Source organism: Sinohyriopsis cumingii, chromosome 5, assembly GCF_028554795.1.
Source record: "Sinohyriopsis cumingii isolate HCF-2022 chromosome 5, ASM2855479v2, whole genome shotgun sequence".
NCBI lineage: Eukaryota > Metazoa > Mollusca > Bivalvia > Unionida > Unionidae > Sinohyriopsis > Sinohyriopsis cumingii.
The window spans coordinates 66,878,445-66,891,772 of NC_142965.1; the positions used below are offsets into that span (position 1 = coordinate 66,878,445).

Genomic DNA, 13,328 nt, shown 5'->3' on the forward strand with positions numbered 1-13,328 from the left:
TAACTCATCACTAGCTATACGAGACAAGTAAAACCCAGTGAGCAGGGAAAGCTTGATACTGCATACCTCTTCAATATCACTAGAGGGCACAGTTGCTCTCAATCGTATTCTGGATTTTAATATTTTTTCATTGAAAACGTTTTCTATTTAGCCACACTTTCAATTTGACTTTTTTTTTTACTCCAGGTATGTAAATGACGTCGCAATATTAAGCAAAGGTCCACAATTATACTCGCATATCATAGGCACAAATCTTGATGAAGATGAACTCATATCGAGAGGTTACAAGCTAGACATAACAGTAAGTGATATTTGTTTACCATATATATATATATATATATATATATATATATATATATATATATATATATATATATATATATATATATAAACAATCTAAGGGTACTGAAGAAGAAGCCTGTCTTTCCATTGAGTAGAAAAACAATATGAGATTTTAAAAACATATTGCGTGGATATATTTTTCTGAATTCGATACATTGACGAATCAGTCTTCATTTCGTTGAAGGAATAAGTTGCGTGTTTCTCAACAATTTCTTTAGATTTTAAACACGCGCTACCTACGCTGTAGTATATTGGCTTGCGTTTTTTGGACAACGAGAACCATGCCAATATCATGTATACGTCTATAATAAAGGAGTTGACTAGAAAAAAAACCTGTTTTTCTAACTGAATACCATAACTTCACAACACTGACGATGGGAAATCTGATTTTCATTATTTAAATTAATATCGATACAATAGATTTATTATACATCTGTTTGTATTAACACTGACAGCGGTTAACATGTAATGTTGAACATGCTTCCAAGTTAAAGGTTTAAGACTGGCCAAGCTATGTTCCACGCTAAAAATGATATAAACCAAGACATAGTAGAAAATCCGCAAGACATTCTGAAACGACAGGCAACTAGAACAACTCTAAATGATGTCAATGAAAACAAGAGAGGAAAATTTAGGTCCATGCTAAATGCCGATGAAAATATAAGAAAGGATTAGATAAATTATAAGTCACTTCCTAAAATGCCCTAGACAAATAATAGGGAGAATGAGAATACGCTTAAATTACATACAACTGACTCACACATTCATTCATATGATCTTAATTTTTAAAACCATACTCTTCTGCCAATAATTCAAAAATGCAAATTATGTATCGACACTAACATACCTTTTTTGTCCATGGAGACGCTGCCATTACTGTCTATACTTTCTAACAACAACATCAGGGCGCATGTATTTTGTGTTCGTGTGTGATCTGGATACCTAATCTTCTATACAAATGCAAACCATGGTTAGCAGTTATAATAACTTGACAATGGTAAGATGAGACACCTGATGTGATATATCAGTAATATAAATCGAAGAAATAGTCTTCTTTTATCTCCAAGGTAAATATTATTGTATAATTAATATTTAAATATACTACACTCTAAAGAAAATCTCAGATGTGGTTGTGCGCGTATTTCTTCCCGTCAAAGTGGTGTGTTTTTGTTTGTGAAATAGAGAGTGAAAGAAATAGAAAGCTTTACTCGAAAGGCTACCGAAACGAAATTTGTATTATTATAAAACCGTTTTAAACAGGGTGAATCGTTTTATTGGGTACAAGGGAACTCTAACATGATAAAATTTATGTGATATGAGGAAAATTAAAAGTGGGAAGTGCTGTCTAAACCCATTTGAAAATTTAACATGGAAATGGAACATTATAATGAAACGAAACGTTAACATGGGAATGACATTCTCAATCCACACGAGAATTTAACATGGGAATGACACTCTGAACCCAAACTGTAAATTCAATATGGGAATTAACACTCTTCACCACACGATAAGCTTACATGCTTGATAGTATGGGTCCATACGAGAAGATAATATGGAAATGGCAGTCTCGAACATATTGATGGAAATGTATTAAAATTCACAAGGAAAATACAACGTAAGTCTGTGTGTTTTGATTTGACCATTATTAAAGAAATGTATCAACAAGATTTCACATATATCCACCTTAATCTACCTCCATCTCACTTTCTCTCTCTCTCTCTCGAACACTTAACATATCCGTCTCTCTCTCACTCTCTCCCTCTTTCTCTCGCGCGCACACACACATGTACATGCGCTGTTTCAGAAGTTTCATATTGATTACATTTAAATGCCCAACATTGCCATTCCCATGTGAAATTCTTGTTAGGGTCATTACTGTCTTTCCGGTATAAATTTCCTTTTTGTGTCAAAATTGCCATTCTCGTGTTAAATTTATATTATGGTTCCAGTGTGCAATCCCCAAGATAAATTTTCTTTTAGATTAAAAATGCGATTTCCACGTTAAATTCTATTTTGAATCCGGTGTTACATGTTAAATCCCAGTTTGGATCAAGACATAGTCTTATGTTAAATTTCCGTTTTGGGACCGGGGTGTCATTTGCATGCTAAATTTACCTTATGTCCCCCCCACACACACACACACACATTTTCCATGCTCATTATCTCTTATGCCACATAAGCGTTTAACCCTGTTTACTAGGGTAGTCTGATAACAATTTAAAAGTAGATGTATTAATCATCATAACGAAATTATACGAGTGAAAAAGATGGGTATATGAAATTAAGTCTCACATATTGCCACATTTACCGCCATTTACAGGAACAATATTGGTGTTGTTATTGACGTCCGAGCAAGTGTATTCAAAGTTATCCTGGATTCAATTTGCAGAAATTCGTATTGGTTTTCAAATACATTCTCACTCTATGGTTAAAAATATTTGGATAGCGTAAATGGGGACGGGTTGGGCGAATATATAATAAAATCAAAACCGCACTGGCGTTTTATTTCAAGTTGGGAGGAGCACTTATCACATGTCAGACCCACTCGTACCACCGTCTCCAAATAAAACATTATGATCTTAATCTGTGCACTACCTTTTATAGATAAAATGCAGTGTTCGTGCAAGCAAGAGTGTTGATGGTTTTCAAGGAAACATGACAACAAGCCCTGGGTTTTGGGTAGGAATACAGGTAATAATTTTTAACAACTAAATGGGTCTGATTTATCAGAATAAGCAACTAAAGCACATATTGTTCCACTCACTATCAACAATTCCAGTACATGTCTAAGTATTAATTAAATATAAAATCTTATTTTTGCACGTTGCGTTCTATACTGTGTGCAACTTATCTCTTTATGATGATATCCGTAATATGATTATTGATAATAAGATAAGTGTTACGAAGTGATTGTAAAGTTTCCCTCTTAGTAAGAGGGGTGGTTAATTTAATTTGCCTGGCATTATCTAGAGGATTATCTCCCTCGCTATTATAACACGGCGGGAGTGAACGAAAATATATTGAGAAGAAATAAAGCAGTAGGCGCCCCTTTGACAAGAAAATAACAAATTTAATCAGAACAAATTTATAATGACAATTCCAGTTTAAGTTTAATTATATCACCAGAATGTAACAGGTATGTCTAATTTGGATTTATTTCATCATCATAACTAGAGTTGAAAAGAGTACAATGTCCACAACTGATTTGCATCACCTTCCTGTCTGGACTGTATATCAACGTCTCCTAGTTCATGCTTCCTAAGCTCTATGCTTTGCCTCTTCATGGACTTCATGGTCCTTTTATTTCGAACTCTCGTCCTTTTTTTTACTCGGACTTCTGTCTTCAGATTGTCTCTTCTTTTTCTCAGAAAGCTGTTGCTTAAAGGACAAAATTACTCCATAATTCTGTATAACTCACTCTTTAAGACGTATATAAAATTCACCCACGTTATTCAGAGCATGACTATCCACACACTGCGTAAATTCTGACTTAGTACAGTAGGACATTGACCTTGCCTCCATCGGCAGGTCTTAAATTGCCACTTGAGCGTCTATCTAATATTACCTTATCAGTTTACGTATGCTACTACATGTTCGATTACTATTGCATAAAATTCACAAACTGTAACTCACAGCAATTCTTAGCCTACAAGAGTATTCAAACATTACAAAATCAGATATAACTAGGTAAGTATCGTTAACTCACGATAGTCTGTATCGTCCTAACAAACAAAGGAAGTTATTTCATATAACCCTATGAAATCATGCACATATGAACCTTTGGATCGCATGCAATCAATTCTACCAATCGGCTAATAACACTAAAATTAAAAGGTAAATTGCATAGCAATTCTAGTATCAACCTTTCATGAAATTGAATAACATAATTTGCATAAGAACTCTAGCATCAACACATTTCCATAAAATTCAATAAACGATATATAATATGGAAACCTTGTCATAACAAACACGTTTGCGTTAAACAAATAATAAAATATTACGTGAAACTAAAATTGCGTACCTTATTGATGTTCTCTTTCAGAAATTGTGCGCCCTAGCACTAAACAGGTCTTTCTTTTTACAAGACGAACACCTGATCCATTTCTTGTTTCACGAAGAAACCACTAATCTCTTTATGCTTCCACGGAGTCGACTATGTTTGCTCTTCCAAGAAATTTTCAGACTTTAAATCTGATTGCTCTAAAGTGTACGCACTAATTTATTCTGCCCAATCGTAGGCAGGTAACTAACTGCCCCCCCCCCCAAAAATAAATCCTTTCAACAGGTTTAGACAGCTCAGAATCTGTGGACGACCATGTGTAACAATTTCCTTTTAAAAAAATTATAAGTTGACATAGGTTCCTCCTAAGCAGTTAGGGTTGATAGCATAAATATTTAGTTTCTAAGGACCGTGTTGAGATACCCGGTCAATTTCACTGAGTTGGAATACTGCCCCTTTGAAGTTTACCCTGACATGTGGGGGAGATGAACGAAGAAAGTGTCGAAGTGACCCTTCACAAAGACCTTTCCGGCTTAAATGCGATACAATTATAATGCAATGCATCCAACTTTAAAGTTCGCTGCAATTCCAAGTTCGACACTTCACATTTATGTTATCTTAAAATCCCAGGGAACAGCTCTCTTTGTCATTCTAAACACCAATAAAACAATTATTTAAATGATAACAAAAGGTATAGCGAATACACAGTTTGTTCATTCCGCAAGTTTTCATGTGTCATCTTGAACATATTCACTGTTTTGAAAGACATTAATATTTCAGGATTACCGCTCAATGTCAGTAATGACGTAAACCGTATGGGTAATCAATGTATTATTACATGTGCCTAGCAGATAATTCACTTATATTTATACATCAAGTGAATAAATAATCTGACATAATCTTCATCACTTTTTTATTTTTAAAAATGCATGTCTAATATTTATACACCGTTTCAACTGAAGGCATTTTCATAATGTTATGTACTTTCATTTTAGCTTAAAGCTTTTGTACTTATAGGTCACTGCATTTGTATGGGAAAATATGAACGAGGTCTTCGATTGGACATACTGCACGACCTTGCAGTATATCCATCCCACAAAACGAGTTCATGTTTTCCCATATATATGCAGTAGCCTTTTTATTGCATGCTCATTTTCTTATTCTACCTAAGGCTTAATTATGTAAATAAAAATACACTACAAGAAACAAATTAAATGAATATGCTCCGTATTCCAAACTAAATACACAAGCGCAGATTCATCATTACACAACAGCATTATTAATGTGCACATAACAGCACCCAGACATATATTAACTTAGTCGCGCGCTAGACATAACTTTCGAAAGAAAATGGCGTTTAGGTCTACTTAAATTTGAGTCATATTGTGAAGGAATGTTCATTGCAACACATTTTCCATTTGATCTGGAATGAACAGATGTTTAGATTTTTGTCAATTCTACGAAATTTCGTGATTCCATATTATCTGGATTATCTGTGCCAATTCTACACGAAACACATCTGATCGATGCAACTAAGGAGAATCGTGTTGACATGTGCAAGTGTGTTATTGTACTGTCATTGAATGGTTGAAATCATAATGTGAGGAAAATATAAAGTCTTTCAATTGCAAGATTAAAAAAAAGGTTTGGAATATAATGTTTATTATAATGTTTATTTCATTTTGAGTGCAGTAATGAGTATGCAATTGCACTTGGAATATAGACGAAATTACAGTACAATTTCGAAGTGTGTAATCATGCTTGAAAACCCATGACATGGCTCATGTAATTCTGATTTGCACAACTAAGAAATTACATTTTGAGGAAGTTCAGGATATAAAACTGTAAGTATACTTTTTTGCAATTCTTATTATCACCTAAAGAAGACAGTTATGCATATTATTTGTAAGGGCCATGTCTGGCGTCTATGGCTAGCCTAAATCCATAACATTGTATCAAAAATTTGGCAGTCCACGAAACATCTGCTTTAGTTCATTCAGATAAAATTTAATCAATCAAAACGTAAAGCGTCTACTACGAGTGTGCATTATTTGTTTACAAAGTAGTTCCTAATACACTACTGGGCACACATGGGTTCAATATGAAGTCGCTAGATTTTGACAACGTAAAGTTAACGTAGAAAAAAATGAGCATATAATAGCAAACGTTATTGGACAGAATCTCAGTTCGATGTACTAAATAACAAATTCCATACTAATTATCTAGATCCTAACGCCAAGAATCAGAATAAAGCAGGGACAAACAGGCATCGTACAGCTGAAGTCCACAGTACCGTTTGGGTGTGCTAAAGCTCCATATGTAAACTATAGTGTGTGTTCTCTTGAAATCCATATGTACGATGAACTTGATTCCTATAACTGCAGAGCAACCAGCATCTCCGTTGTAGATAGCCAAACGTGCGGTTCATATATAAAAGGTTCAACTTGGGAGGATTGGCAAAAAGGAAGTTTCTTTTACAACATAACGAATATAACAATCACGACGAAAGATACGGATGACTACAACCTGGCCATTTCTGTGTTTACTCTGCTATTGAAGACACCAAGGGGAACAACTCTCAATACAATTATGGAAGATAATCACCTCCATCCTATAACGGTATGAAAATGAAAACTAACATTTCTGGAACATATATTTTTCGCATGTTTCAGTGTATAGCTTCGAACTGACAAAAAGTATTATCAGTTTAGATACCGTAATATAGAATAGTATATTGAAAATATGCATTAAATATTACAATGTGATATATGGCTTTAAATGATAGAGAAATATCTGTCATTACAGTATATATATATATATATATATATATATATATATATATATATATATATATATATATATATATATATATATATATATATATAAAGTGTGTACATTATAATATACTGTGTACCATGCAAGTTCAGCTACAAAACATTTTATATTTCTTCACATGTGTTTACCACACAGTAAATAAGGAATAAACTACACTATAAAAGTTGCAGTAATCTTGTATCCAACTGTATCATTTCAATTTGCATTATACGCAAAGAAAAGGACCACATTGATCCTATCCGAACTGTTTGAAATTTTAGATTTCAATTTGCGTCATGATTTGTTCACCGTTATAGTCAAGCTGCTCTTTTAATCTCCGTTAATACAACGGCCAGTAAACCACATGAATTGATACATTTTAAGAACTCAATAAATTCCTTCTTAACAAAGTTAAGCTTGAAAATAACCATAACATTTTGAGTCAATGTACCATTAATTAGTTCTTTCTCTATGAATATTTATGCTATCCTTGAAACTTGGTAAAGTCAAATGGCTTCGAATATATTATCCTTATATTTAACCAGTCATTCTGACTTGTACTGTTAATTCACGCCCTAGCTGATTTTCACTGGAAACTGTGTCACACTTCCAGTGCTAGCAGGGTCCTCCCCCGAAAAAAATAAAAATTACTAAGCATCATTCTCATGTTAATGAATATACGGAATCTGAGAACAATTTGAGGCACGATGCAATGATGTGCTTATGGAAATTTGCCAACCAGTATCTGCAGTTCAAAGAAAAGTTTAAAAAAACTAGATGCTGTGGCAATGGCGACACGGGTGTACAAATGACGTCATTGGCTAATCAATCGGGATCCACGCGTTTTACAAGCTATTGGCCTATCTAGCTAATGTTTAGTCGCTAATGTTTAGTCATGTACCAGTGAATGTTTAGTCCTGCAAAATGCTGTTCGAATCTGAAATCCTATGGCACCGCTTTTGGTATTGTGTTAAGATTTGGTGAGCTAATGTGTAAGACTTAAACAGCTTGTTTCCACAACTATCTACCATTATATTACTAGTGTCAGAAGAATACTCGATATCGATGTTAAGTTGAATTGCCACGTTCAGACTTATTTTTGTACTATGGTTAAAGTTACACGTTGCAAACATTTGTTCTTGAACTATAAGACACATGAATGCAAAATGTAAATATTGAGATTTCAAACGAGTAATGCATTAAAACAACAAAAAGAACTCGTATTTGAATAATCCCTCTACTCTGGCCGCTGCCAGGTTTAAAGTTCAAAGTTTACGAGGATACGATGCAGACATAAATTGAATTGAAGCTATAAACTCAAGGCTGATTACAATCTATGACCTTACTATACATCCTGAATGTATCCGCATACACAAAGCTGAAAGTTCCCTATACATTTTTTGAAGGTGCAAATCGAAGCTGAGGCAACATCGAAGTATAAAAACTGTTACGTACGTTTAGATCCCCACATGAAGACTTTTGATGAAAGGTAAGTCCTAAGAAGTTGTACTATTTCCCCCAACCCCCACTCCCCGACAAAACAAATAAATCTAAACACAAACAAATCTTTTATATCATTAACCACCATACTCCTGCAGAATCGAGTTATAACAAATTCTGTTTTATTTGGTGTATATTTGCATATCTCTATAATTAATTCTATATATCTTGATTAATGTCCTATGAATCCAGAATGTGTACTAAAATGAGAATTATTTACTAGATCCACATACCAGTGGATCCTGAGAATCCAGAATGTGTACTAAAATGAGAATTATTTACTAGATCCACATACCAGTGGATCCTGAGAATCCAGAATGTGTACTAAAATGAGAATTATTTACTAGATCCACATACCAGTGGATCCTGAGAATCCAGAATGTGTACTAAAATGAGAATTATTTACTAGGTCCACATGCCAGTGGGTCTGTTGCTCAAGATGACTAGACCACTGATTTTGTCACATCATTTTCTCGAGGTGTGTACATGGTCGAAATCATATAGGGGTTGGTGCCTACAGAATTGGCAATTTGTACCGTTTACCCCATGACCCGGGTTGAGTCTCTGTAGAGTACGAATTAAAAATTATTTAACCCCTAATTATTTATTAGTATTTATAAAACTTATGTTAGTAGTATCAAGCATTCTAATGCAAAATCCAAGGATAGCACTTACCGCCTGTTTGGTGTATATTTGTAATTCTCTCTCTCTCTCTCTCTCTCTCTCTCTCTGTATCTATCTATCTGTATATATATATATATATATATATATATATATATGTGTGTGTGTGTGTGTGTGTGTGTGTGTGTGTGTGTGTGTGTGTGTTCGAATCTCCGTAGAGTATACGAATTAAAATTATCTAACATGCATGATAGTATTCTTATTATTAAATACTAATATTATGCCTACTATTATCAAGATTTCTCCTATATAATTCAGGGATAGCACTTTCCGTTCTGTCTGGTGTATATTTATAATTCTGTATAATTAATCCTATATGCCTTCCTTTCTGTAATATAAATCCGGAGAAAAAGAACTATGTAGATGGATTAGAATTAATTACTAGGTCGTCATGCGCGTGTGTCTGCTACACACGAGTGCATATAACACCGACTCATTTGCATCATTTTTTGGTGATTTGCGCTTGGTCGGGATGGAATATGGACTGGTGTGTGCAGGCAAAGCGATGGGTTCCGTTTACCCGCGGATCTGGCTGCGAATCTCCGTAGAGTACGAATTAAAAATTCTCAGACCTGTATGATAGCATTATTTGTATTAAATATGAATTGTGCCTACTACTTTCAAGCATTCTTCTATATAATAAGGGGATATCACTTTCCGTTATGTCTGGTGTATATTTATAATTCTCTCTCTCTCCGTCTGTATATATTGTAATAGACCTGGGGTATCTAGAGTTGTAATATGATAGATGGGGAGGATAGTTTTTCTATGTCATAAATTTAACATGTTGTTCATGTCAATGATTATATAAACTGCTGAAAGAATTAATATAAGCTTTGCGATGTATTAGAAATGAATTTATCGCGACTTACCTTGGTATCGGTATTAAACCGTTCATGTTGTATGTCAGGTGTGATTGCCGTTCATGTGGTAACAAATATCATCGAATTAAACCTCGCACATTGCTAAATACTCACAAAATATCCTGGAATCTTATTTAATATGAATTTGTCACACCCAGAAATATATTTATCACACTTAAATTCCCATCCAAAACTTCATTTGAGCAGCACTAAGCTCTATGACTTCAACAGCTGAGATAACGAAAATACGTCGGCATGAGAAATGGCTGACGCGAGATGACATGACCAGTTCCATACAGTAAATTTTTCAAGTTCACATTGTTTGATTATATTTCACATGTTGATTATAAATGCAGGCTTTCTTTAATACAAGTGTAAAGTATGTTTCGAATATTTAATAGTGTATTCTTCATTTTTATGCTGGTCAATATATTGTTAATGTTATCACTGTTCATTGGAAGTTGTGTACTCTTCACCTATGCTTAACAGTCTTGGTTACGACTTCAAGCACGATGACGTTTGACGGACACGACATAGTACGTAATGTTTATATATTTGGAAATGGAGCAGTTAAAGAACAATGACGCGTGGCTTGCTGGATGGTAACCAGATGAAATTAGGAGTCTGTAACTCAAGGACCCCAATACTGGATTGATAATGACTGCTCTAGAAGAAGGAAAAGATAGGGTGAAACGGGAGGATGTCTCTAGCAGTGCAGCATCATTAAAACCGCTCTGGAGCCATTGGGACCGTCTGTGCTTACAAGGAGGCATGTTTTATCGCCAATGGGACTGCGATGGCGTGGACACCAAATTTCAGCTCATCGTCCCTGAAACCAAGAAACAAGAGCTTTTGAAGTATTTTCATGACATACCAACAGCAGCCCACAATGAAGTTGAAAAAACTCTAAAGAGACTGAAAATTGGCTTCTACTGGCCAGGTATGAAAGTATATGTTCAAGAATATTGTCAAAAATGTGAAATGTTCCACCCGTAAACATTCAGAAGCTAAAAAAGAGCCTCATTAGGACAATATATTTTGGAGAACCCTTTTAAAGAGTAACAATTTATATTCTTGGGCCGTTCCCAAAGACAAGACTTGGAAACAACTACATGTTATCTGTGATTGTTTTACTAAATGGACAGAGGCCATTGCTATAATAGACGAGAAGGCAGTAACCGTTGCAGAAGCATTTGTTAAGAACTTCATCTGTCGATTTGTAGCACCACTGAAGTTACACTCGGAACAAGGGTAGAATTTCGAGTCTCAAGTCTTTCAAGATATGTGCCGATATCTGCGTATTGACAAAACGAGAACTACAAGCATCAAGCCCAAGATAATGGAAATGTGGAGAGATTCAATCGCACGCTTGCAGTGATGTTCACGATGTATTGTGAATCAAAACAGAACTGTTGGGACGAAATACTGCCACACGTTATGCTTGTATACCGCCCTTCTGTGCACTGAAGCTCATCGCATACACCAAATATGAAGAATTTGGGACAAGACGTTGTGATGCCACTACAAGCAGTAATTGGACAGCCAAACAGCATCGATACGCCTATAAATTGTGGAAAGCATGTGTTTAATCTAGGGAAGAAGTTTGAACGGGTCCATGAAATAGCCAGTAAATGTCTGAAACAAAGGACAGTACATCAGAAGAAATAATATAATCTATTAGCCAGAAAAAGATTTTTACAATTAGGACAAGCTATGTGGGTACATGAGTAAGCAGGAAGGTTGGATTTTGTAAGAAACGTACCTCGCCTTGGAAGGGCCCCTTTGTTGTTGTGAAGAAAACTGATGATGTGACATATCGCGTGAAAATGTCGATAAAACAGCCGTCGAAGGTATACCACATTGATCGTTTGGCACCCTGTCATGGAAGAAACACCCCATTGTGGGCAAGGCAGTATCAAACTTTGGAACTTGGTCGACCATGAGGATATTAAAACACTCTATTTACCGTTAGACCTACATGCATAATGTCATGTAGTTCAGTTTTATTTCTGATGGTTGCAACGATGCAGAGGCATCAAAAATGGTCTGGAAATATCTGTTCAGGACGGGCACCGATTTTATTTTTATCTGAGTGGTGTAAGCTATCACACCATTTAAGCTGCAATATGGAGCGCTCTATCGTGAGGTTTATGTACGTTTTGGGACTGGGCTGATGACCATGTTGCCTCTCGAATGATGTTATACTTATTTTTGTCGGACTGACAGATTAAGTATGATGGTTCCATTATCAGACGTGATGATAGAGGCGGTGCATCCATGATACATGTTTTTCATTTGATATGAAACAACTGTACGAATTTGAAGATGGGTCTTTTTTGTCGAGTGAAGTGGTGTGAGGAGTAGTATTCAAAGATGGGAATAATTTTCAAGCTTCCAATTATTCAGGGCCTTCAAACCACAAATTAGTAAAGGATAAAGAATGACCCCACCAACATGCACTGGAGATAGCTATTCATTTGTTAACATAGTATGCTGATTTGGCACAGGTCATGATTATAAATGCCTGATGTTAAAGAAACCTTTTTCTTCTTCTTTAAATATTCGTCCTTTGGTTATAGCATGGCTGCCTCCATATCAAGACTAATGTGCTGGATCTGTCCAGAAATATTTAGTAACAACAAGGACAAGAAGAACCATCTTAATGGCCAGTCCACACAGCCGCATACGATTAATTTGCCCACCGGACCCGAAATCCAAGCGGAACTGGAAATGCAGTCCTTTGACATGACGGGAGATGGGATTACCATAAATGTCAGATCCAGGAATGGTACGTTGTGGTACAGTGTGACATAAAACGAGGGGAAACCAGTACAAGGTTGTAGGATACTTTTCTCAGGAGAGTGAATGCTAGAGCACACAACTCTTCAATGATCCCTCCTCCCGTGATGAAACAAGTTGAAAACCCTGAAAGAGAATTAAAACTCAAGTTGCCCAGAATAATAGGAATTAATAAAGATGCCATCATACATATCAGCCAAGCTTCAGCCACATTCATCCCACCTCGTGCAGTTGAGGAACCTTCCATCACTTTACCAACCACGCTAAACGAGGTGAATCTAAATCCACCAATGACAAGACGTACAATGATGAAAACACCCAGTATAGCG

The 13,328-nt window shown here is 35.5% G+C and overlaps 1 protein-coding gene across 1 annotated transcript in view; it reads left to right on the forward strand.

The window, feature by feature from the left end:
- Positions 1 to 13,328, forward strand: part of LOC149799354 (von Willebrand factor D and EGF domain-containing protein-like) — a 47,275-nt gene that overhangs the window by 24,179 nt on the left and 9,768 nt on the right. The window contains exons 7-10 of the mRNA XM_089958677.1: positions 187 to 301; positions 2,947 to 3,033; positions 6,569 to 6,961; positions 8,563 to 8,645. Coding sequence (XP_089814803.1) covers positions 187 to 301; positions 2,947 to 3,033; positions 6,569 to 6,961; positions 8,563 to 8,645 — 678 coding nt within the window. The remainder of the gene's footprint in view (positions 1 to 186; positions 302 to 2,946; positions 3,034 to 6,568; positions 6,962 to 8,562; positions 8,646 to 13,328) is intronic.